The following is a 27,014-nucleotide window of genomic DNA, read 5'->3' as shown; positions in this document are numbered from 1 at the left end:
TGTTAAAACTCTGTCCTGAGGCCCTTACTGATTCCCTTTCCCTTTCAGACTCCCGATATGCCAGCATATCAGAATTCACTGTAAGGACATTTATACCTCACAGGAGGATGTAGAAACCCGTGTCACTGACACACCCTCCCCCTTCCCAATCTGCACTCGCAGCCCATGACGGAGACAGCTGTCCTGGACTCTGGGGCTCTGTAACACACAATCTTGTAACTCATAATCTTGTGAACAGCAAGCTTAGACAGTCATTAATATGAAGAGAGAGTTGTTTCCTGAAAGGACACGCGAGCTAAGCTGTCTGATCCAGTTCACCAGATCATCCCTCGTTTACAACTTAGTTTGTCTTGGTACCCTCCTCCCTCTATCACGGAATGTCCAATCATCCCACTTTCTCGCAACAGAACCCAACACGCTTACAACCCCACTCCCACGCTCCACTGATAACCTCTACCCACACACACGGACAGATCCCCTTCACCCCTTGGAGAACCACAAGGAATTGATCCCACAGCCCGGGCTCGGTCGCAAAGTTAAAACCGGGGCTGAGGAGTGCCTGGAGCCCACAGCCACCCGACAGAGCTTGGGCCAGGCCCTTTCTCACTGCTACCGGCCCCCGATTTACACAAACCCGACATCGGCCCCGGCTCACCGCCGCTCGGAGTTGCGAGGCTTAGTGTCGGCAGCGCGCCTGCGCGTCTCCCTCTGCTCAAGACACTGGCCGGTGGTCCCCACAGCGCCACCACTGGCCGGAGCCGGAGGGACAGTGCAGAGAGCTCGGCCGTTCGGCTGTTTCACGGGGACACGCCGAACTCCCCATCAACTCCATCCAGCTGGAATGTAATGACCAACAAATATAATTCCTGTCAGCGATTAGCCGTCTGAGTGATTCGATGACTTTTAGAGGAAGGGGTATCCATGGTCCACATTGTCAGGCTGTCAGTTTACCAGGATACAAAGACGCTGCCTGAGGAACTTAGTGGGTCGGGCAGCATCTGTGGAGGGAAATGGACCGTCAACATTTCGGGCCGAGACCCCCCCTCTGGACTGAGAGTAGACGGGAAATAGTCAGAGAAAAGAGGAGAGGGGTGGGGATGAGGCAAGAGCCGGGGAGTGAGAGGTGGATCCAGGTGAGGGGGGAGGTGGGATGGTGGAAATAGTGACAAGGGTGGGAAGTAAGTGGTTGGACCAACACGGTGCTGCAGAAGATGGAAATTAATTCCACAGAGGATGAACAGAGAGGTTAGAGAGTATTTGTTATAAAGCGTGCAATGAAGCTGCACCAGACTAATCCCTGGAGTGGTGGGGTCATCATATGAAGAACGATCAAATGTGATAACCCTTTCATTTAGAGAAGCGAGGACTGAAAGGTGAACACATTGAAATGCACAACATCATTACCGGTTGAACCAGGGATCCCAGTCTCTGAAACAGGGATGGACTGTCCGGGACTGAGATGAGGGGAAATGTCTCCACTCTGAGGGTGGTGAATGTTTGTAAATCCGCACCACAGAGGGTGGTGAAGACTCAGTGATCGTCCTCACATAAAACAGAGAAAAGCAGATGTGTGGAGACCGAGGGGAATCGAGGAAAAGAGGATCGGGCAGAAGTTTGTGGCTAAGAAGGAGAGCAGCCGCCATTTTGTTGATGGTTAGAAGGGCTGAATGGCCTCCTGCTGCTGTTTCTCACTTAATGATTCAGTGTTCCTGATCAGTGAGGCCGGAGGAATGTGAATAGAAATTAGTGTTTACTGACATAGACTGATTTAAATGAAACCTGCACACTTCCGGTTTGGGTCTGAGTTCAGTTTCTGACTGGGATGGGAATCGAAACTCTAACTCTGAGCGCTCTGTGACTTGGGGCTGGAGGGAACGGGACCGGGGAAGATATGGTGGGAAAAACTAAATACGTATCTGGTTTAAATTTGGAAATAATATAGGGAAATAATAAAATAATGTGGAAAATGCGGCGGTGGAAAGGGCAGGGTGTGAAGGGCGAGGAACAGTCAACGGGTGACTTGAGAGACCCTCCACTCGTCACGTGATCCCGTTTTACCGCAGATCGGAAGCATCTTCAGGTTTGTTTCCGAGGCCCCGCCCACCGCCTGATGACGCAATTAGCACATTGCGCATGCTCACATTCCCGGGCTTGGCAGTGCTGTTTTTTCGTTCTTTGTGAAACCGGGTCGGTGGTGAGATCGGGATGGGGAGTAGGTTCTCGCCCCCTTGGACGGGGAGCCGGAGACGGATTATTCTCTGCGGGGCAACACCAACAATTTTCCTTCGGTGAGTATTGAAGCCAGTTCCGATCGGGGAGTTCTGACGTTGGGTAGTGAGTTAACTTTCCTGAACTCAAACAAAGAAAATCTGCAGTTGCTGGAAATGCGAGCAACGCGCACAAAATGCTGGAGGAACTCAGCAGGCCGGGCAGCATCTAGGAGAAGAGTACAGTCGACATAACCGGCCGAAACCCTTCGGCAGGACTGGAGAATAAAAGGTGGGGGTGGGGAAGGGAGAGAGAAACAGAAGGTGATCGGTGAAACCTGAAGGGGGAGGGGATGAACTTTCCCGGACTGGCGGCCTCGCCTCGCTTCCTTCACAGAATCTGCCGGGGTCGGTTCGGTGTGAAGGTCTCACAAGGTCTCTGAGATGAGCCGCCGCTCAGCCCCTGTTGTTCTGGTCCTATTAGCAGGATGACGTAAACATATTTCTATACTGTTACTGACAGAGAATCGTATAATTTGTGTTCCGTGTGTTATCTGAATATACTTGTCTGTGATGCTGCTACAAGTCAGTGTTTCTCTGTACCTGTACCTTCCCCTGCTTGTGCACTTGGCAACAAATTCAACAGGTCCTGAGAAATCTCAGTGAGATTTGATTAGTGATGATCATCTTCGCAGCTCGGTCGGTGGAATGTAAAGAGACAGTACACTGTTAAATGCAAGACCCTGAATAGTGTTGATGATCAGAGGGATCTTGGAGTCCGAGATCATCGCTCCCTGAAAGCGACCGCACAGATTGATCTGCACAGATTAAGAAGGCAAATGGTGTGGTTCTCTTTATCATTGTGTTCAAAAGTCTGGAAGTTGTGTTGCAGCTTTATAAGATTAATTAGGCCACATCTGGAGTGTTTCATACATTTGTGGTCGCTCTCGTTCTCTGAAGCATGTCGGGGCTTTGGAGAGGGCGCAGAAGAGGTTTACCAGGACACTGCCTGGAATAGAGGGCCTGAGCTATAACGAGAGGTTGGACAAACTTGAGTTGTTTTCTCTGGAGACGTGCCGGCTGGTGTGAGACTGAATAGACGTTTATAAGATTACCAAAGGATTAGAAGCAGTGTCTCAGAAAGGCAGCGTCCATTATTAACGAACTCCAGCACCCAGGGCTGCCCTTTTCTCAAAGTTACCATCAAAGAGAGAGAGAGGTACAGAAGCCTGAAGGCACACACTGAGTGATACAGGAACAGTTTCTTCCCCTCTGCCATCTGATAGCCAAATGGGCATTGAACCCTTGAACACGACCTCAATATAAATATATAATATTTCTGCTTTTTGCATGATTTTTAATTTATTCATAGAACAATAGAAACCCTACAGAACAGTACAGGCCCTTTGGCCCACAAAGTCGTGCTGACATGTCCCTACCTTAGAAATTACTATAGTTACCCATTGCCCTCTATTTTTCTAAGTTAGTTTTTCTCCAGTGCCGCCAGGTTCCTATCCAAAAATCTCCGAAAAGACCCTATTATGCCCACTTCCATAAACATTGCCGGCAGCCCATTACACCACTCCCCACCAATCTCTGGCAAAAAAAAACGCACCCCTGATATCTCCTCTGTACGTACTCCCCAGCAACTTAAACCTGTGCCCTCTTGTGGTAACCAATTCAGCGCTGGGAAAAGGCCTCTGACTATCCACATGATCAATTCCTCTCATAAACTTATATACTTCTATCAGGTCACCTCTCATCCTCTGTCGCTCCAAGGAGAAAAGGCCGAGTTCACTCAACCTATTCTCATAAGGTATGCTCCCCAATCCAGGCAACATCCTTGTAACGTGCCTCTGCACCCTTTCTAAGGTTTCCACATTCTTCCTGTAGTGAGGTGACCAGAATTGAGCACAGTGGAGTGTGACCAGGGTCCTATATAGCTGCAACAAAACCTCTCGGCTCCTAAACTCAATCCCACGATTAATGCACCGTTTGTCGTCTTAACCACAGAGTCAACCTGCATAGTAGGTTTGAGTGTCCTCTGGACTCAGACCCCAAGATCCCGCTGATCCTCCACACTGTGAAGAGGCTTACCATTAATGCTATATTCTGCCATCATGTTTGACCTAATAAATTGAACAACATCAAACTTATCCAGATTGAAATCCATTTGCAACTTCTCAGCCCAGTTTTGCATCCTTTCGGTATCCTACTGTGACCTCTGACAGCCCTCCACACTATCCACAACACCCCCAACATTTGTGTCATCAGCAAATTTACTAACGCATCGCTTCACTTCCTCATCCAAGTCATTTATAACAATCACGATGAGCAATGGTCCCAGATATACATATACTGTAATTCTTATTATTTTATTTTGTGTTTTCTTTTTCTTCTATGTTATGTCTTGCATTGAAATGCTGCTGCAAAGTTAACAAAGTTTACACCACACGCCAGTGATAATAAACCTGATTATGAATCTGTGTGGACAGATAATATATTTTTCCTGGGGGTTGAAATGTCTAATACATTTAAGGTGAGAGGAGATCTGAGCGGCAAGTTTGTCTCTTTCCACAGAAGTGGTGGGTAGCTGGACTCTCTGCCTGGGGGGGGGGGGGGGGACCCCACCAGTCACGTGATCCTGTTTGCCTCTCCCATTTATCCACAGATGTAACTAACTCTTCGCGCATGCTCACTGTCTCCGGTTGGGTGGTGTTTTCCTTTCTGCTCAGTGCTGAAGCGGATCGTCTGCGGGATTGGGAAAGGGTCCTCCCCTCCTAGGTCAGGAAGCCCGGGATCAGATCACAGTCTGCGGGCCGAAGATATCGTTTTCCCATCAGTGAGTATTGAGACCGATCCCGAGTGGGGAGATCCAATGTTAGCCATGAGTGCTGAACTGAGGGCCAATTACTCATTTATTTTCCAATTATCTGGGCTCTTCAAAAATATGTAGATGTCACTTAATCTGCATTGAACGATCCAAACCAGGAGCCCAGGCAGTTTATTTCCACAGAGTTGAAATGGGAGACCCACCAACAGGTCACATGAGGCTGTTTAACACAGATCTACCCCGCCCTCTGGTTTGTGACTCAAGATCATGTGGTGTGCGGTCAGAGTCCCCGGATGTGAGGTGATGCTTCCTCCATGTTGTGTTGGGGAATCTGATGTTGGCCACTGAGTCCCGTTAACTTCCCCCAACTTGTCTCACTTCCTGAGCCTCCTTGCATTTGTCTTTGAGCTTTTTGGCTGGTGGGTGAGGAAGGAGAATGCCCCAGCTTGTGGGGATCTTTGATTTCACTACCTGCTTTCCTGAGGGACTGGGAAGTCTAGTGTGAGAATGGTTTCTGTGAAGTGCTGATCTGGACCAAAGGTCTCTGCTGTTCCTCGCAGTCACGGGCAGAGCAGTTACCATGAAAAGCATGAAGTGTCTGAATGGGAAACTTTCTATGGTGTGTTGATAACAATTTGGTGAGGGTTCAAAGTATATATGGCAAAGTTCTTGTTGTTTGTTCTAACTTTGTCATTTTAAGATCCTTTATACAGTAGTGTGTACTATTAATTCAGTATCTGTGTATTGCTGGAGAACCATAATTGATCGTCCTTGATTTCTTCTCCACCTCATTCTATCTGCTCATTCCCTGCCCATCTTGTTCAACCTCTGTCCAGTCTCTCTCCCACCAACATCAGTGACATGCATCAACCATCTGGGTCAACCTTGGTCCACCCTGTATCACACCTCTTCAATGATATATATCGGCAATCATTCTTGTCTTCATTGTGAGGTATTCTTTTACACCTTCGGCCTCGCTGAGTTATTTCCAGAATCAGTTCTTGTCAGCTGGAAAACCAGAGGTTCATCAGGTACCAGTTCTGTTGTGCATTGGTGTGGGAGTGCTATTTTGTGAACTGTGACTGCCTGACACACTTCATCATATTACAGTCAGCAAAGAGTACTGGGAGGGTTTTGTTTGGCTCTAGTCCTGTGATCAGTGTTCCAGCCATATGGAACTGTCGGTGTTTTGGATTTGACTTTGGTTAGTGCTTCTACAGAAGGGGCTGGATGGATGTCCTTCTTCGAGCAGCTGGACATTGGTTGTGGGGAAATCCTGGATTAAACTACCCAGTGTGAGATGTGGGAACAAAGTGTGAGACTCTCAGGGTCGGTGAGTGGCAGATTAAGCTGTGTGAGCCTGTGATGTTGGGTCCTGAGATATCAGTTTTTGATCCAGGTAAAGTGGACCCAGGGATCGAGCTGCTTGGGCTTGTGAGGTGTTGAGTGAGTATTTCTGGTCTGGGATCAGATGTTTGTTTCTGGAATTCCTTTGGAAGCAATGACTGCCAGTCTGAGGAGAGGATGTTCCCATTCCATCCTCACAGGGAGAGGCTGTGAGTAAATGGGCTGTTCCGTGTTTACAACAGTAGAGATAGACCCTGAGTTTGGTGTTCAAACTGTTCTTCGAAATCCCCCCCTCACTGTCTTCTGTCTGTCACTCGGTGGAAATCAGGCAGAATCCCAAGTTGCTGGAGATCTGCAATAAAAACTGAAAATGCTTGAAGTCATTCTGACAAAACATTATTACCCTGAATTGTAAAGTTTGTTCCTCTCCCAAAGCTGTTCCTTACCTGCTGAGAATTTCTGATAATTCTAGTTTCTTTTTATTACATTTACCTTGGAATGGTTTATATTTCCTGAAATTAACCTGGAAATGGAAATGGCATATTCTGTGCTAGTAGAAAAATAAAGAAATCTCAACTTACCCTGTAAATTATCCTGGTATCAATTTATCTCTTATTCCTGGAAATGTGTTCAGTACAATTGCTGCTAACATAGTTTACAAAAATAATCTCAGGAATAATCGATGTTATGTATGAGGAGCATTTGATGGTTCTGAACCTGTGCTCAATGGAGTTCAGAGGGACGGTGGGGGTGGTGGGGGGATGTATGGTTAAGCAAACCTTCCGAATGCTGAAAAGCCTGGATACAGTGGACATGGAGAGGATGTTTCCATTAGACGCAGAGTCTGTGATCTGACAGCACTGTCTCAGAATGAAGATGCTTCCCTTTAAAACTGAGATGAGAAGAATTTTTTGGCTAAGAGATGTCTGATCTGTGGAATTTGTTGCCGCAGAGGTTGGTTGAGGCTGCCATTTTGTATATTTATGACACAAATTAATATATTCATGATTGGTGAGTAGCTCAGGATTACGGGAGGAAGGCAGGAACATGGTGTTGGAATAAAAATCAGCCATGGTAAATGGTAGGGCGGACTAGATGGATCAAATCACATAATTCTGTTCCTGACTGAATGATGGCTCCTTCTTATCCCATATCATTTTGTGATGTGTGAGGGACAATAAAAGATTGTTCACTGAGATCATTATATCTGCATTCATCATTTAAATTTCAGTGAGTTTTTTTCTTAGTAACATTGAGCAGAAATGTTTGGTTCTCCTTTTTAATGTTAACATACTTCATTATCTCTCTGGTTAAAGTTAGACATGCGGTGAGAAGTTTATTTGAAGAAAAACCCCCACTGGAAGCAAACCACAGCTGAAGACTAGGGAACAGCAACAAGTGAATTGGCCCGAGGACTGAGAACAGCAACTGGAGAGAACAACTTTTCATCAAGAGACTCAGATTTCCCAGTGATTCAGTCAGGAGAAAGTTTGGTGAGTCTCATTTACTCATAAACACGTCCTTTGGACATTACGTACCTGTACAAGGGAAGGTAGGAAATAGCTGGAGTGAGACTGAATGTCCCCAGAAGAACCAGTTATGCTTCTGTCAGACCCAGTTGCAATCAGTCCCGGTCTGGTAATGTGCTTCCAGCAGCCCAGCCCTTTAAAACCACTCCCATTCAGTGGAAGTCGAATCCGGATAAAGTACAAACTCTTTGTTCCAAGCACCCGGGGCGTACTCAGTTTGTCACTCAGACAGGAACAGACTGTGAAAGCTCCCACCCTATCCACCAATTCCCCTTACACATTAGATGTATCTGTCCAGATACTCCCCCACACAAGACCGGATGGAGCCAAAGTTATTTACTGTGACAGCCCCTAAAGACAAATTACAAAATAGTCATAATGGCTCACACACACAGAACAGACTGACGCTGTCCTATCTCTACACATGAGTGCACAAGGAGATAAGCATCCTGAAACCGTAGCTCGCTACCCTCAAAAAGAAATATGGCTCAGCATGGCTTAGTACATCTGTTGATCATCAGCAGTTTCTTTCAGAAAAACAGGCTGTTATAGTTTAACGAAGTGTTAACCCTTTTACATACTTTATCATTCCCTTCTTTAGATCATTACATGATCAACAAAGCAGTAACTTTTTTACAGAGAAAGCAACTGAGTACAGCTTTGACTTCTCAGTGGGGAAAAACAACATACATCAGTAATTATAACAATGATATGTACAACTTTTAGGAAATAGGATTAGGACTTTGCCCCACATATTACCTTACAGGCCTTTGAAGATCACCATTTCAACCCTTTGGTGAACCCGTGTAAATCCTGCCCTACTTTCTTGATGCTGTCACTCCTTTGCAGTGTGCTCGGAGAGGGATGTAACGTTAGTAGACTCATCAGGGATGCAGGTGCAGCATTCTGTGTCAATAATAGCACAGGTTCCCCCTTTCTCAGCTGGGATAAAATCTAAAGTCGTACGATTCTGTACGACTGTTTGCCAGATTGCAATCATTTCAATGGATGTTTCTGTTACTTGGGCCTGTGTTTCTGTCACAGGGCCCCTGCAGCCTTGTGGCCAGCTCCTGAAGTTCTTATAGCCAAATTGATTATCCCTCATGAATTTCTGGCTACTCCATAGGAGAGAAAAACTATCATCAAAAATCGCTCAGTCTCAGTTATTCCTCTCGGCTCCTGGGCTCCTGCAGATATGGCCAGGATTCATGTTTCCCAGCATAGGAAGTTCCGTTTGGTGGGGCCCTGAGACACCATCCCTCAAAACACTGACAGCCACGGTCATCACAGACTGGACCACAGTTCCTCACTCTCTTCCCCGGGTGTTATTTGAAAAAGCCCAGGCAGATAGTTCCTCACTCTAGTTGAGCAGGATTACTGACATTTGAATCATACTTTTATCATACCGAGGAATTTCAGCACAAACCCAGCAGGCCCCTGGTTCTACCTGCTTGGCATAGGTGTGACAGAGAGACAGAAAGGTGTTAACATGGGGGCCCCTGGGCGCTGGGGTGAGCCCTCTTAAAGACATAAACACGAGCAGCACTGTTACGTACCCAATTGGTTTAAATGAACCAGCAGCTATAGACCACACCTGGAGTCTGGTTTTGATGTTAAAACCACTCTCTTTATTCGTATCTACTTATAATATAACAAATTAAGCAAAATAATCAAAAGTTAAAAAGTGTTATGAGTACACATACGTGTAAATATAACTCCCAAACCTTTGAGCTCAGGGAATACCAAGCTTAAAGTCTTGAGATGGTGAACTATGAAAGTTCAGTTCAGCCATGGAATAAATGACAGGTTAACAGTCGCTGTAGGTTCTATCCGTCGTCGTTCTAAATCTACATACAAATTATCACCAGAAGCAGCTTATCACAGACGTACTGTCTTCAGAAGGAACTACCACACAAGCAAGGGTTGACACACAGGTAGATTCCACAAGGTACTCCCAATCCAGATCCAATACACAAAGTATTACCAACAGTGATTTCCACAGAATATCCCTTCTCACAAGTGGTTACCACATAACACACCCGAATCCGGCTAAGGGTTAACAAAAGTGGTAGCCGCGAGATACTCCAACAATATCCCCATATGGATTATACGAATTATCACCAACAGTGATTGGTCACAAGGGTACCTCTTCAAGTGAATTACCACGCCCAGGCAAGGGTTAGCACAAGTGGTCTTCACAGGATACTCCCAAACCAACAGATCCACTCCTATGGATCAAAGTGACAATCACACATTCAGTACACGCTGGATCAATAGTCAACACACCTTGTGGGCATAGGAGAGTCCAAACAGTGGCCTTTGGCCACTAGGCCCTTTGTTTCGAACCTTCCATCTTCTTTCTTTCTCTCTGGCTGACTGTGTTTGTGACTGTCCTTGCTTAAATAAAACAAACTGTGAGCTATATAAACACAAGCTGCGAACAAGTGTAAACATGCTGCATAGTCAAATAGTTCTGCCCCCCTCTCTCTCTTAGTAAGAATCAAACAGGAGAATATTAGTTTCCTTCGGGGTTGATCGGGATTCGAAAGTTGGGTCCCAAAAATATGTCGAAGCTCGTCACATTCGATTTCGGTCATTGTCAGGCCAATCCATATTATTTGTATTAATAATGTTGGCTAACTTAGTTGGTAAGCATTGGAGCAGTAAGTCATTAATAATGGGTATTTGTCCCCCCAGTTTAAAGGCTTGGTCTCCTGTGAAACTGCCGTAGCAGGCCACAAGTCACATCCAGCCATTCACGCTCCACTTTTAGCGGCTCCCAACCTTTGGAATTCCTTCTGCAGTACATACCTCTATCCCATTCCATTATTCCTCCAACTTGCTGATAATATACTGTTCCACTTTAAACGTATGTCACATCCGGAGCTTTTTCCAGTTAGCCGAGGATTTCCTTCCACGCCGCTGTGCGGTGTTGGGAAATCATGTACAAGGCAAGTTACAGCAGTAGTTTGCCATTGCCTTCTGCTGGGTGAGTTGTTTTGTTTAAGAGATCACCAGCTCTAACCCAGCACGGATGAAAGTGTGCAAGGGAGTCAGCTGGATTCGAACTCGAGACCTCTCGCCTCAAAGTCCAATTCTGAAGCCAGTAGGCCATCAGTGGCATAGCTGGCAAACTTCCATTTTACATCTGCCTTTTCCTTCCATTTCCTTTTCAACGATTTCCACTTCTTTCCTCAGTTCTTTTTCCATATCAGATTTACTGCTTGTTCTCATGAGGTAATAACCCAGGCTCCCCCCCCCCCCCCCCATCCGAGGCCACATTTTGTTCCCCAATTTCTTACTCAGTGCTGCACTGAACATTTGAAAATCATTTTCCTTGTCCAGAAAACTCTCACACAAAATTGTGTCGGGCTGCTCCTGGCACACTCGTATCAATCGACTGCAATTAACCGATTATCTCTAAGTAATTTATCAGGCACAAAGCCTCCAGCTCAATTAACAATCAGATAAATTTACCCAGCAGGCACCTCCTGCTCAATTGATGAATTTACCTGACATGTCTACTTCCTGCCCACTTAGTAAAGTTTACCCAGTACCGCCTCCTGGCCACTTAGTAAACTTTATCCAATACTGCCTCCTGCCCACTTGGTAAAATTTTTGCCTACCTTATACTAGTCTCCCGACAGATTTTTTTCCCGATCCTGTCAAGGTATGTGATCAGCCTTGGGCAAGGCACCATACATCCAAAGGAACTAACAGTGAGCGACAAATTTAAAATACCTATTGGGCTCCCAGTCAGTCCCCACAGTCCCCAGAGTGGTTCAGCTGCTTACTCAGCCCATCTTCTCAGTGCTCTGTAGATAGAGATCCTGATCATGATGCCAAATGTTAAAGCTGAATCTGAATAAAACTCGAGATACAAGCTTCTTATCGACACCACAGTTTATTGCACATTCTCCTGCAGGAGTTTGAGCCCCAGTTGTCACAGGGAAGGCACGTAAGCACTTCCACTATCTGACAAGTCGACTGACTTAGGTTACAGCCGTATATTTATACACAGTACACCCCATGCATCACTATTTCAAGATGTTATTTGAACTGGTATGCCCACCAAGTGTGTTGCTGCAAATCTTAATTACTTAGATAACAGAGTTTGTTATATTGAGGTTTTAATTATGGATGGATGTACTGTCCACTTATTCCCTTTGCAAAGCCCTGACTTAATTACAAACAGATGTTCATTCCTGTCCTTATCAGTGAGTCCTCCGCCCCTTACTCAAATGAGGGTAGAATGTATAATGGTATCAACTAACAACGGTACAGTATACAATGTTATCAGCTCTCAGTGTGTCTCTCTGCAAGCCACAGAGAACTGGCAATGAGCCTGCCTTAGCTAACCACTGAAGACAGTGTTTACTTCGGTTCAAATATTCATATTTAGTCCCAATTATTCTTTTAGCCAGAGATTACATAGGTTACATAGGTTTTTTTTTATATATCCTCAATTCCTCAGGAGGGTTCAGGGGAAATATTTATGTCCAATATAGAAACTGGTGTTACCTGTGTGTATTGAAGAATGAATTGGGAGAAATTGTTATGGGAAACAGGGAAATGGCAACAGAATTTAATGCGTACTTTAGATCTATCTTCACCAGGGAGGACACAAGCAATCTCCCAGATGTATGGATGGGCCATGGTCATAAGATATCAGAGGAATATCAGAGGGGACAGATTGACATTAGGAAAGAAACTGTGATGAGTAGACTGGTAGGACTGAAGGTTAATAAATCCCCGAGTCCAGATGGTCTGCATCCGAGGGTTCTAAAAGAGGTGGCTCAGGAAATTGTGGATGCATTGGTAATCATTTTCCAATGTTCCTTAGATTCAGGATCAGTTCCTGAAGATTGGAGAGTGGCTAATGTTATCCCACTTTTCAAGAAGGGAGGGAAGGAGAAAATGGAGAACTATCGCCCTGTTAGCCTAACGTCAGTCGTGGGGAAGATGCTTGAGTCCATTATTAAGGATGAAATAGTGGCACATCTTGATGGCAGTAATAGGATTAGGCTGAGCCAGCATGGATTTACCAAGGGCAAATCATGCTTGACTAATCTGTTGGAGTTTTTTGAGGGTGTAACAAGGATGTTAGACGAGGGTAAGCCAGTGGATGTTGTGTACCTAGATTTTCAGAAGGCATTCGATAAGGTGCCACATAGGAGATTGGTGAGTGAAATCAGAGCTCATGGCATTGGGGGCAGGGTTTCAACATGGATAGAAAACTGGTTGGCAGATAGAAAGCAAAGGGTAGCAGTGAATGGGTGTTTCTCGGACTGGCTGGAGGTGACTAGTGGGGTACCACAGGGCTCTGTATTGGGACCACAGCTCTTTACGATTTATGTCAACGATTTAGATGAGGGCATGGAAAACTATATCAGCAAGTTTGCTGACGATACTAAACTGGGCGGCAGTGTGACATGCGAAGAGGACGTTAGGAGAATACAGGGAGACTTGGATAGGCTGTGTGAGTGGGCAGATACTTGGCAGATGTCATTCAATGCGAACAAATGTGAAGTTATCCACTTTGGAAGCAGGAACAAGAGGGCAGAGTATTGTCTGAACGGTGTAGAGTTAGGTAAAGGAGAAATGCAAAGAGACCTAGGAGTCCTAGTTCGTCAGTCAATGAAGGTGAATGAGAAAGTGCAACAGACAGTGAAGAGGGCAAATGGAATGTTGGCCTTTATTACAAGGGGAATTGAGTACAAGAGCAAGGATGTCCTTTTGCATTTGTACATGGCCCTGGTGAGACCACACCTGGAATATTGTGTACAGTTTTGGTCTCCAGGTTTAAGGAAGGACATTCTGGCAATTGAGGAAGTGCAGAGTAGATTCACTAGGTTGATTCCTGGGATGGCAGGGCTGTCTTACGCAGAGAGATTGGAGAGATTGGGCTTGTACACGCTGGAATTGAGGAGATTGAGAGGGGATCTGATTGAAACATATAAGATTATTAAGGGATTGGACAAGATAGAGGCAGGAAATATGTTCCAGATGCTGGGACAGTCCAGTACCAGAGGGCATGGTTTGAGAATTAGGGGTAGGTCATTTAGGACAGAGTTAAGGAAAAACTTCTTCTCCCAGAGAGTTGTGGGGGTCTGGAATGCACTGCCTCAAAAGACGGTGGAGGCCAATTCTCTGGATGCTTTCAAGAAGGAGCTAGATAGATATCTGATGGATAGGGGAATCAAGGGATATGGGGACAAAGCAGGGACTGGGTATTGATAGTGAATGATCAGCCATGATCTCAGAATGGCGGTGCAGACTTGAGGGGCCGAATGGTCTACTTCTGCACCTATTGTCTATTGTGACAATGCAAGAGGTGCTGGAGAATTTGCAAGTGGAAAGACTTGGAGTAATCTTTGCAAACCTGACTTTTTAAAGCATAATTTAGCAAGCAAACCACATATGAACAATGTGCAAAAGCTCTGGTGAGATGATTCTTCATTACTCGTTACAGGCCTGCTACATAGTTTGTGTGAGAGTGCAGATGAATTCCATCAAACCCGGGGGATATCAAAGTATTTATCGACAGTGATTTGCTCGCTGTGAAAATGATTACCTCTCTGTATAAAATTCACTGTGCACATGTCACTGGGCAAAAAAATGCACGGTACATGATTTATGTGCACACTGGTCATTACAAATTAGGGGGGACATTGTGGGAAAGTGGGGAGACCTCCAGTGTCCCTTATGCCCCCACCTACAAGGTGTGCATCCAGCTGCAGCTTGTAACCCTGCACTTTAAGGAGTTGGAACTGGAAATGGATGAATTCCGGATCATCCAGGAGTTGGAGCAGGAGATAGATATGACATGAAGAAAGGTGAGTTACACACAAGGTGCAGGACACAGAAAACTGGGCGAGAGTCAGGAAGCGGAATAAAGTTAAATAGCCATCACAGAGAACTCTTGTTGTCATCCCACACAACAACAGGTGGAACACTTTAGAAACTGTTGGGGTGGGGAGGGTAGATTACCTGACAGAGAAAAGTCAAAGGGGTGATAGTAAATTCATTAGTTAGGGGAACAGAACAGGAGGGGACTGATATCCTAGTGGTAAGGCTTGCTAGTGCTGGTGTGGGTGGAGAGTGTGATGTGGTTAAAATAAGTTGCTGGGGAAATGGGAGCCAGAATGACAGAACAGATAGTGGAGAGGGTGAATTGAATTGAATTGACTTTATTCGATACATCCTTGCTGCACATGAGGAGTAGAAATCTTTACATTACATCTTCACCAAAATGTGCAATGTGTAATTAATAGTAACTTATAATAGTTAGTTTGTACATAGGACAGTCAGTATAACATTGAAATGCAATTGTATCAGCATGAATTAATCAGTTTGATGGCCTAGTAGAAGATGATGACCCAGAACCTGTTGGTCCTTTTTCTGTGGTACCGTTTCCTGGATGGTAGCAGCAGGAACAGTTTGTGGTTGTGGTGAATTTGGCCCCCGATATCCTTTGGGCCTTTTGACACACTTGTCCCTGTAAATGTCCTGAATAGTGGAAAGTTCACATCTACAGATGCGCTGGGGTGTCTGCACCACTCTCTGCAGTTTCCTGCGATTAATGGAAGCACAGTTCCCATACCAGGCAGTGATGCAGCCAGTCAGGATGCTCTCAATTGTGTCCCTGTAGAAAGTCCTTAGGATTTCGGGTCCCCGTCCCCAACTTCTTCAACCATCTGAGGTGAAAGAGGTGCTGCTGTGCTCTTTTCACAACACAGCCAGTATGTACAGACAATGTGAGATCCTTGGTGATGTTTATGCTGACAAATTTAAAGCTGTTCACCTTCTTAACCCCAGATCCATTGATGTCAACAGGGGTTAGCCTGTCTCCAGTCCTCCTGTAATCCACAATCAGCTCCTTTGTTTATGTGACAATGTGGGAGAGTTTGTTATCTTGACACCAGTCAGATGTTGTTCAGACCTCAGATAGAGTCAGCAATCAAATGGTTGAGCATGGTGCGATGAATGTGCTGAGCTGTGTATATCATAATGCAAGAAGCCTCGTAGGAAAGCCAGATGAGCTCAGGACAGGGAATTATGATACTGTAGCCATTATTGGAATTTGGTTGCTCCCAACAATCTGAGGGATTTAGAGGAACAACTTTGTAGAGAGATTGCAGACAATGCCAATAAACAAAGGTTGATTCAGTAAGTGATTCTAACTTTACATATATAGACTGGACTCCCATATTGTAAAAGGACTAGATGGGGTAAAGTTTGTCAAATGTGCCCTTAATCAGTACGTGGAATTTCTGATATAGAAGTGTACAATAAGCTGTTAGGAAATGATCCAGGGCTGGTGACAGAATTTGTGTTCATAATGCCATGAAATTCAAAGTAAATATGGAAAAAGAGAGGTCTGGACCATGGGTTGAGATTCTAAATTGGAGAAAGATCAATTTTGATGGTATCAGAAACATCTGACAAGTGTGGTTTGGAACAGGCTCATTCCTGGCAACACAGTTCTTGTAAGTGGAAGGCCTTCAGAAGTAAAATTTTGAGGGTGTGGGGTTTGTATGTGCCTGCCAAAATAAAAGTTGAAAAGTTACAGGTGCAGGGAACCTTGCTTTTCAAGAGATATTGAGGCCCCGGATATTTTGTTCCTCCAAATGCTTCAGACTGTTGGGTGCTACCAAGACCCATTAATGACGACAATATCAGGATTCCACACCCTGAGCTCATCTGGCTTTTTTTTAAGTTTTCTGCTGTTGGTTTCTAAAAGCTTCCCAATAGTCTTTGCTCTTTTGTTTGCCCACTCTTTGGCTTTTATGTTGGCTTTGGCTTCTCATTTCAGTCACGGATATGTCCTCCTGCCTTTCCAATGCTTCCACTTCTTTGGGATGTATCGATCACTCAGCTCCCGAATTGCTCCAGAATCTCCAGCCATTGCTGTTCCGTTGTCACTCCTACCTTTTCCCTTCCAAACAAGTTTGGCCAGCATCTCTATCACAGAAACATGGAGAAGTTCAGTCCAGAACCAGGATATTTGGCCCATCTAGACAATGCCAAAAAACATTTAAGCGGTCTAATGCAACTACCTGCACCGGGACCATCACCCTCCATACTCCTACCACCCAGGGTCCCATCCAAGCTTCCTTTAACTGGTGAAACTGAGCTGATTTTCACTACTTATATTCATCTCATTCCACACTGTCATGACCAGTGAAGAGCTTTTCCACATGTTCCCATTAAATTTTCACCTTCCCCACTTACCCATGACCTCTGGTTGTCATCCCACACAACCTCAGTGGAAAAAGCTGCTTGCATTTATCCTATCTATACCCTCATAATGTTGTGTACTTCTAAGAAATCCTCAAACCAGTGTACACTTTCCTTGTTTATGTTTCGAGCCGTTTTCAGGTGTATAAGATGATGAGGGGCATTGATCGTGTGGATAGCCAGAGTTTTTTTTTCCCCAGGTCTGAAATGGCTAACACGAGTGGACATTAGTTTTAAGGTGCTTGGAAATAGATACCGAGGGGATGTCAGAGGTAAGTTTTTTACACAGAGAGTGGTGGGTGTGTGGAATGCACTGCTGGCTATTTGTGTGAGAGTGTTTCAGTTACTGTGGGGCCAGGCACCCATGCAGCTCAGTGGGAACAGGGAATAATGCCAATGGAGAGAGTCAAACTGAGGCAGGTCACAGATTGGAGATGGAAAAAATGCCCCATTCTTATAGAGACAGGAGGAACATCAGAGCATTCAATGCTCATTGCAGATACCAGCACTCTGCCCAGTTAGAAGATGATTTCTCCATCCAACTTGGATTGAACCTCACTGTAACAGTGTGATGTCAGATCATACCTTGACAACTCAAGTGATCTCATCTGAAATGTTATTCTACACCCACTGATGGATTTTTAAAATCTTTTTACAGGTTACAAATGACAAGAAATTTGTCTACTGAAATCTCAAATACAGTTTTGCTGTCTCTGTCCAGATATTTAAGAAATGGAGCAAGGGATTCACTCGATCATCCTTTCTGCTCAAACTGTGGGGAGGGATTCACTCTGTCATCTGACTTACTGGCATGTCCATCATTCTAATCAGGGGGGAAACCATTCATCTGCTCAGACAGTGGGAATGGATTCAGTCAGTCATTTCAACTGAATGTATGTCAGCAAGTTTACACTGGCAAGGCCATTCACCTGTGCTGTGTGTGAGAAGGGATTCAGTCAGTCTTCCCACCTGTGGACACTCCAGTCAGTTCACACTGGGCAGAGGCTGGTCATATGTTGAATTTGTGGGGGAAGGATTCACTCGGTCATCTGTCCTAATGGCTCACAAGCGAGTTCTCACCAGGGAGCGGCCGTTTACCTGTTCGGACTGTGGGAAGGGATTCACTCAGTCATCTGAACTGAAGGTACATCAGAGAGTTCACACTGGGGAGAGGCCATTCACCTGCTCAGTCTGTGGGAAGGGATTCACCACATCATCTCACCTACTGATTCACCAGTCAGTTCACACTGCAGTGAGAGATTTCACCTGCTCAGTCTGTGGGAAGACATTCACTCGGTCATCTAACCTACAGAGACACCAGCAAGTTCACACTGGGGAGAAGCTGTTCACCTGCTCAGACTGTGGGAAGGGATTCACTCGATCATTCAACCTACAGAGTCACCAGCGAGTTCACACTGGGGAGTGGCTGTTCACTTGCTCAGACTGTGGGAAGGGATTCACTCAGGCATCTCACCTACAGAGACACCAGTCAGTTCACACTGGGGAGAAGCCATTCACCTGCTCATTCTGTGGAAAGACATTCTCTCAGTCATCCAACCTACAGACACACCAGCGAGTTCACACTGGGGAGAAGCCGTTCACTTGCTCAGACTGTGGAAAGGGATTCACACAGTTAGGTAGCCTACAAGCACACCAGTTAGTTCACACTGGGGAGCAGCCGTTCACCTGCTCAGACTGTGGGAAGCGATTCACCACATCATCTCACCTGGTGACTCACCAGTCAGTTCACACTGCAGTGAGGGATTTCATCTGTTCAGTCTGTGGGAAGAGATTCACTCAGTCATCTAACCTACAGAGACACCAGCAAGTTCACACTGGGGAGAAGCTGTTCACCTGCCCAGACTGTGGGAAAGGATTCACTCGATCATTCAACCTACAGAGTCACCAGCGAGTTCACACGGGGGAGAGGCTGTTCACCTGCTCAGACTGTGGGAAGGGATTCACTCAGGCATCACACCTACGGAGACACCAGTCAGTTCACACTGGGGAGAAGCCATTCACCTGCTCAGTCTGTGGAAAGACATTCACTCAGTCATCCAACCTACAGACACACCAGCGAGTTCACACTGGGAAGAGGCCATTCACCTGCTCAGACTGTGGGAAGGGATTCACCACATCATCTCACCTAGTGACACACCAGTCAGTTCACACTGCAGAGAGGGATTTCACCCTCTCAGATAGTGAGAAGGGATTCACTCAGTCATCTGATCTGCAGGCACACCAGTGAGATCCACTGGGGAAAGGCCGTCGACCTGTGAATGTGGGAAGGCTTTCACACGATCATCTCATCTATTAGAACACCAGCGAGTTCACACCACTGATCGTCTGCTCAGACTTTGGGGAGAGATTCTCTCAACCGTCTCCACCAAGGCTGCATCATTATGTTCCACTGGGGAGGGGCCATTCACCTGTTGTGAATATGGGAAGGGATTCACTCAATAATCTAACCTTGTAACACATGACCGGGTTCACATTGGGGAGAAAGTTTCAATAAGCTGCAGGCTGAATGCATCCCCATTGCTGAATGCAATTTCGAGAGTGACTGGGGGAGTCTAGTACAAGAGGGCATGACTTGTGGTTTGCAGGGGACCCATTCAGAACAGAGAATCAGAGAATTTTTTTTGTCAGAGGGTGATGGATCTGTGGAATTTGTTGCCACGGGCAGCAGTGGAGGCCAAGTCATTGGATGTGTTTAATGCAGAGATTGATAGGTATCTGAGTAGTCAGGGCATCCAAGGTTATGGTGAGAAGGTGGGGGAATGGGACTGAAGGGCAGATTGGATCCACTCATGATGAAATTGTGCAGCAGACTCGATGGGCCGAATGGCCAACTCTGCTCCTTTGTCTTATGGTCTTATGTGATTATTTTTTCTCATGTGCGTTATTCCTCTTCCTCCTTCTGTCCAAGGAAGTGTTAATCTAGGTGGGTTTGAGTGTAAGTAGTCTTTTCTAAACTTGTCATTTCTGTTCTTACTTATCTTTGTAAAATTTACTGATTGAAATGGGACTAAGATATTTTCATTAAAAAAAGTCAATGTCGGTATTGATGGAAGTGTTTATTGCCTTTGTTGTATTTGTTGAGCATAGAGCTCTGTTCCACAGTTTTTTAAAGCCTTGAAATAAATTTTGTCAAAGGTTTTCCCAATATTGCACTACATTCTGTTGTTTTTGCTTGTTGATTTTCCAGATACGTTGTTATCACGAGTCCCAAAGAAGGGTCACGGCCGGAAATGTTGATTCCCATCCATAAATGCTGCCTGACCTGCTGAACTTCTCCAGCACTTTGTGTGAATTTCTCTTGATTTCTTGCATCTGCAGGTTCCCCTGTTTCCCAGATATTTATATGTTTAGTGAAATAACAAGCCAGTAGTGGGGTTGTGTGGCTCTGTTGGTAAAATATTAAATAAAATCATTAGATAAGAGGAGGCCATAGGGTTGGGTAGAGTAGAATCTGTGGGTAGAAATAAGGAACAGCAAACGTACAAAAAAATCCTTGAATGGAATTGTACAGTGGCCCCAAAACATCATGTGGTCCACAATTTACAATGAGAGATAGAAAATGAGTGCCAAAAGAGCAATGTTACAATATTCATGGGGGATTGTCATGCAGGTGATTAGGAAAATCAGGATGGTGTTGGTCTCAAGAGGAGGAATTCCTAGATTGCCTACAAGATGCTTTTTTAGAGCAGCTCGTGGTTGAGCCCACTTGGGGATCAGCTATTCTGGATTGGGTGATGTAACAAACCGGAATTAATTAGGTCACTTAATTTCAAGGAACCCTTTGGGACAAGTGATCTTAATATGATCAAATTCACCCCGACATTAGAGAAGGAGAAACTAATGTCAGATATGAATAAAAATATAATTTGAGAGGCCTGAGAGAAAATTTGGTCAAAATTGATTTGGAAAGAACATGGGCAGGGATGAAAACAAAGCAGCAATGGCTGGAATTTCTGGAAGTGACGGGATATACACATCACAAAGAGGAAGTAGTATTCTAAAGGTAAGGTGACAAAACCGTAGCTGCTAAGAGAAACCAAAGACAACATAAAGACGAAAGAGGGCACAGAACAAAAGTCACCAGGCAGTTAGAGAATTGGGAAGTTTTAAAAATGAACAGAATGCAACTAAAATCATTAAGAAGGAAAAGATGGAATACTTAGGTGAGCTAGCCAGTAATATTAAAGAGGATACCATTTTTAATTTCAGGTACATATAATGTAAAAGTGAAACAGAAATGGATATCAAGCCACTGGAGAATGATGCTGGAGAGGGAATAATGGGGAGAGGGTGAAAGGTGATGGCTGATGAACTGAATAAGTATCGTACTCTTTGGAAGACACTGGCAGGAGTATGGAAGTCCCAGATGTCAGTGGTCAGAATGTGCAATGTCACGTTACTCAGGAGTAAGTAGAAGGAAAGGCAATGGGCTGTGATTTTTTTTAATGGAAGGAGAAATCGATATTCATGCCTTCAGGTTGGAGCTATGCAGTTGGAATATGATGTGTTTCTCTTCAACCCTGAGGGTGTCAAGTGGATCAACTCCAGCCATTGCTATTCTGCCATCATCCCTGCCAGTGTAGCCTTCCAATCAATTTTGGTAAGCTCTTCTCCAGTGCCTCTGTAGTTCCCCTCACTCCACTAATAATGATGCATCTTGTTTTACCTTTCCCCTCTCAAAGTGAAGGGTGAATTCAGTCATGATATTATCATTATCACCTGCTCCCTTTACCAAAAGCTCCCCAATCAAATTTGGTTCATTCCAGAATTAACTTTTCCGCAGTGGGCACAATTGCAAAGGAAAGGTAGGTCACATCCGGGATTTTCAATTTAGCGGGCGATTTCCTCTGACGTATTGGGAAATCGTGTGCGAGGCTAGTTACAGCAATGGCTTCTCATTGTTGTATTTGCCTTCTGCCGGGTGAGATATTTTTTAAGAGATCATCAGCTCTTAAACCAGCATGGATGTAGAGCATGCAAGGGTGCCGGCTGGATTCGAACTCAGGACCTCCCGCCACTGATGCCACTACGCCACCAGCCAGCTGCACAATCCCAAGCTGTTCTGAAAGGCATCTCATTGGTATTTTCCAAATTCCCTCTCTTGAGATCAAGCACCAATCTAATTTTCACAATCAACCTTCACCCATCCGACTCATGGACTATTTGTCTCTCTTCCATCGGGGGTAGATATGCAGCGTCCTCACCAGGACTACCAGCCTCCGGGACAGCTACTTTTCCCAAGCAGTAAAGCTGATAAATATCTCTACCCTCTAACCCAGCCTTCCGCAACACCAAACACCTCTGCTTTATCGTTTCCTGTCTGTCATCTTAAATGCAGGCATCCTATGCCGAGCATCACTTTATGAACATACCATCAATCCGTGCACAGTATATAAGCCGTGGATATATGTTGTTACTGTTGTGTTTCTGTGTTGCATTGGAACCGGAGTAATAATTATTTCGACCTCATTTACATGTGTCTGCTGGAAATGGAATTAAACAACCCTGAATCTTGAATAAACATTTCAGCAGGCTGAAGCGTCACATTTTTGTCTCTCAGCGTTATTGCGGCAGAGCGCCACCTGGTGACAATGGAGTCCACTGTTACGAATGTGCCACAACTCTGAGGGGCCGAAGGGTACAAAGTAGCCCCCTCATTTTTGAGAATCGCAAGATCGCTATTAATTCGGGTCTGGGACCCAGGAAATGAGAGAGAGACGCCCAGAATACACACGGTTTGGAATGTGTCCTGGCCTCCACAAGACAAAGCCACGGATAACGGCCATTGTCTCTGGGAGACGGAATTGTGTATTGAGTACTGAACTATTCATTGAAGCCCTCAGGGAATGACCAGAGTGGGCTGGTTGAGGGATTGCATCATCCCAACCTGATTGACATCTGAATCCCCGTGAGTAAGGATAAAAGAGGGTCTGGGGAACAACCCCTTCAGACGCACCAGGAGAAACGCTAGGAATCCCGTGACAGCGTTTAATAGCGACAGCCGGTGGGGCTCGCGTGCGTCCTTTCCCTTGCCTGGGTTGGCGGGCTCACCACGGAAGAACGGCTTAGCTAAACGACTGGCTACACCAACGGAACTCTCGATGGATCGAAATCATAAAAAGGAAAAGCTGGCAAGTTTCTAAAAATCTCTCTCTTGACTCCAACCAAAGGCTGCAGCCTGAATGAACTGAGTGACTATTATATTTCTATCGGACAATACATTATCCCCTAGACAACGAAAGAGCTATTTCTTAATGATTATTATTATACCCGCACTTTTAGATTTAGTATTGACGACGTATATTATCTGTATGTTTGCATTGATATTATTTTTGTGTATTTTTTTCTAATAAATACTGTTAAAAATAGTACCATCAGACTTCAACGGAGCTCTCTATCTTTGCTGGTAAGTGACCCAGTTACGGGGTTCGTAACACCGCAAATCAGGGGGTCCTGTTATTGTGGTAAATCACCACGATAAGAAGGGGTGTCGGGGCTGGACGCCAACTGCAAGTAGATGAAGTGCCAGAGATGTACCTAACCACTCTCCTCACCACTGGTCAGGGTCCTAAACAGTCCTTCCATTTGAGGCAACTTTTCAACATCGTGCTTGTTGGGGTCATCTACTGTTTCCAGTTTTGCGGGTGTGCCCTCCTCGACATTAAAGAGACCAGATGTCGTCTCTGCTTTCTGCACTCTGTCCCGATGAGATTCTGCAGATGTTGGAGATGCAGAGTAACATACACAAAATGTTGGAGGAAGTCAGGAGGTCCGGTAGCTTCGATAGAGGGGATAAAGCAAAACAGAGATTTCCTGCCGAGACCCTTCATCAGGACTGGAAGTGGGGAGAAGCCGGAATAAGATGGTGCGGGGAATGGAAAGAGTCCAAGCTGGTAGGTGATAGGTGAAGCCTGATAAGAGTGAAGGTGAGTGGGTGGGGGAGGAGGGAGATGAAGCGAGACGCTGTGAGGTGGTAGGTGGAAAATGCTAAGGGCTGAAAAGAAGGAATCTGATACGATAAGACAGCGGACCATGGGACAAAAGGAAGTAAAAGAGGAGCCAGAGGGAGCTGATCCGCAGTGGAGAAGAGAGAAGTGGGGAGACAGAATGGAAGAGACGGGCGTGTGGGCTGATGAAAAGAAAAAGTGGAGGTAGTTGTTAAAGACATCGTCGTTCATGCCATCAGGTTGTAAACTACCCGGATGTAATATGAGTTGTTTCTCCTCCAACCTGACAGTGCACTCATCGTGTTAGTTAAACAATGAACCGGAAGGGAGAGTGGATTAATAATTGTCCCCCGGGATCACTATTAAATCAATCCTCTCTGACCTTAAACCGGTGCCCTCTGGTTGTTGATTCCACAAAAATTGGGTAAAAGAAAAGTAAACAGAAAAACATAGAAAACGTACAGCACAATACAGGTCCTTCAGCCCACCAAGTTGTGAGGAACATGTCCCGACGTTAGAAATTACTGGGCTTACCCATTGCCCTCTATTTCACTAAGCTCCATGTACCTATCCAGTAGTTTCTTAAAAGACCCTGTTGTAGCCGCCTCCACCGTCGTTGCCGGCAGCCCATTCCACGCACTCACCACTCTCTGTGTAAAAAACTTACCCTTGACATCTCCTTTATACCTACTCCCCAGCAACTTAAACCTGTCCTCTTGTGGCAACTATTTCAGCCCTGGGAAAAAGCCTCTGACTGTCCACACGATCAATACCTCTCATCATCTTATACACGTCTATCAGATCACCTCTCCTCCTCAGTCGCTCCAAGAAGCAAAGGTCGAGTTCACTCAACTGCGCACATTCCCCATTTCTACACTCATAGTTTGGAACACCTGCATAAGGTCACCTCAATCTCCTGCACTTCAAGGTGCGAAGTCCCAACCTGTCCAACCTCTCTCCGGAACTCAGTGCCTCAAGTATCAGCAGCATTCTCGTAAATCTTTTCTGCACTCATTCTAGCTTAGCGTCCTCTTTCCTATAACTGAATACAATAATCCAGGCGTGGATACCCTAACAATATCCGAACCCTAATGCAACCTCACTGGCCTCTTCTTCAGACCATGAGCCATGAGATATCATACAGGGGCTGCTCAGCCAATCGAGTCTGCTCCGCCATTCCTTCGTGTCCAATTGATTATCTCTCAACTCCATTCTCCTGCCTTCTCCCCATAATCTTTCAACATCCATTTAAAATACACTCAATGACTTGGCCTCTACTCCGTCCGTGGCAATGAATTCTAAAGATTTACCACTCCCGGATTAAAGAAAATCCTCCTCATCTCTGCTGTCAGTGGATGCCCGATACGTTGAGGTTGTGACCTGTGGTCCCAGAATCACACAGTACAGGGTCCATCTTCTTCAGAGCCACGCTGTCGAGGCCTGTCAATATTTAATAGGTTTTAATGAGATCCCCTCTCTGTCTTCTAGACCAGCGAGTACAGGGTCATAGCTATCTATCGCTCCTCATTCGTTACTGGAATTATTCCCGTGAACGTTCTCCGGACCCGCTCCAATACGAGCACATCTGTTTTCGCAGGTTGTAAACTGTTCACAATACACGAAGAGCAATCTGACCAATGCGTTTTAAAGCCACAGTGTCACATCCTTGTTCTTATATGCTAACATTACAGTTGTCATCCTTCATCAATCTGCAAGCAAACCTTTAAGGACTCCTGCTCAAGGATTCCCAAGTACTTATGCACTTCTGATTTTTGAATTTTCTCCCATTTATTTTTTTTCTCTACGCCCTTATTCCTTCCACAATTGTACATGACCGTACATTTGCATACACTGTACATTTCCGTACATTTCATCCACGACTTCGTTGTCCGTTCTCCAAACCTATCGAAGACCTTTTACAGACTGCAGCTTTGCTCTAAACTATCTGTCTGTTATCAGTATCAACTGCAACGTTCTGTGGATGCTGGGAATCCAAGCAACACATACACAAAATGCTGGAGGAACCTAGGAGGCCAGGCAGCATAAATGGGAAATAGTAAACAGTCGACGTTTCGGGCAGAGACCCTTCATCAGGACTGGGAACAAAAAAGATGAGACGTCAGAGGAAAAAGTGTGGGGGTGAAAAGGGTAGAAGAAGTGGTCGGTGATAGGTGAAACTGCGAGAGGGGGAGTAGTGAAGGAAAAAAATAACTTCTTAGGATTTTATTTCCTTAACGATCCTCGAAAAATCATTGCTAATGCCTCCACATCTCTTCAGCCACCTCTTTCCGATCTCTGGGGTGTATACTATATGGTACAGGTGACCTGTTTACCTTCAGCCCATCTCTGTTTCCAAGAACCTTCTCCCGAGCAATGTAACTTCACACATTCTGACCACTAACATCTGGAACTTCCGTATTCCTGTCGGTGTCTTCGAGAGATAAGAGTGATGTACAATACTTATTCAGTTCATCTGCCATCACCGTGCACCCCGAGTCCATTAATACCTCTCCATCATCATTTTACAGTGGTTCGATATCCATTTCCGCCTTTCTTTTACACTAGAATTACCTGAAGAAACATTTGGTATCCTCTTTAATATTACCGGCTAGCTCACTTAAGTGTTCCATTTTTTCCTTCTTAATTATTTTAGTTGCATTCTGTTGGCTTTTAAAATCTTCCCAATCCTTCAACATAGTAGTGATTTTTGCTCTATGGCCTCTCTTTGGTTTTTATGTTTTCTTTGGTTACTCGTATAAGCCACGGTTTTGTCACCTTAGCTTTAGAATACTAGAGATTTGAGGGCGAAGAACATCTCAAACAGAACTGTAGTCAGCTCGACTTCTTCGGTCTGCAGAGAATTCAAGGGGAACCTCTTCACCCACAGAGT

At 45.2% G+C, this 27,014-nt stretch overlaps 1 protein-coding gene across 9 annotated transcripts; it reads left to right on the top strand.

The window, feature by feature from the left end:
• The first annotated feature begins 2,127 nt into the window (after positions 1 to 2,127).
• Positions 2,128 to 23,548, top strand: LOC132386645 (gastrula zinc finger protein XlCGF57.1-like). Of its 9 annotated transcripts, none has more exons than XM_059958953.1 (5): positions 2,128 to 2,288; positions 4,879 to 5,049; positions 7,708 to 7,880; positions 17,357 to 17,428; positions 17,815 to 20,334. In XM_059958953.1, exon 5 carries the CDS (start codon positions 17,968 to 17,970, stop codon positions 19,402 to 19,404), a length of 1,437 nt encoding a protein of 478 aa, XP_059814936.1. In that variant the 5' UTR covers positions 2,128 to 2,288; positions 4,879 to 5,049; positions 7,708 to 7,880; positions 17,357 to 17,428; positions 17,815 to 17,967; the 3' UTR covers positions 19,405 to 20,334. The 9 variants fall into 9 exon arrangements, 5 of the variants coding, with proteins under 5 accessions (XP_059814936.1, XP_059814935.1, XP_059814937.1 ...); XM_059958952.1 differs by having other exon boundaries at positions 7,704 to 7,880; XR_009509623.1 differs by lacking the exons at positions 4,879 to 5,049; positions 17,815 to 20,334 and adding an exon at positions 22,738 to 23,548 and having other exon boundaries at positions 7,704 to 7,880.
• Positions 23,549 to 27,014: the final 3,466 nt, after the last annotated feature.

This window comes from Hypanus sabinus, unplaced genomic scaffold (genome assembly GCF_030144855.1).
Source record: "Hypanus sabinus isolate sHypSab1 unplaced genomic scaffold, sHypSab1.hap1 scaffold_124, whole genome shotgun sequence".
In the NCBI taxonomy this organism is placed as follows: domain Eukaryota; kingdom Metazoa; phylum Chordata; class Chondrichthyes; order Myliobatiformes; family Dasyatidae; genus Hypanus; species Hypanus sabinus.
The sequence above is the reverse complement of the archived record's forward strand: the minus strand, read 5'-3'. Positions and strand labels throughout refer to the sequence as shown.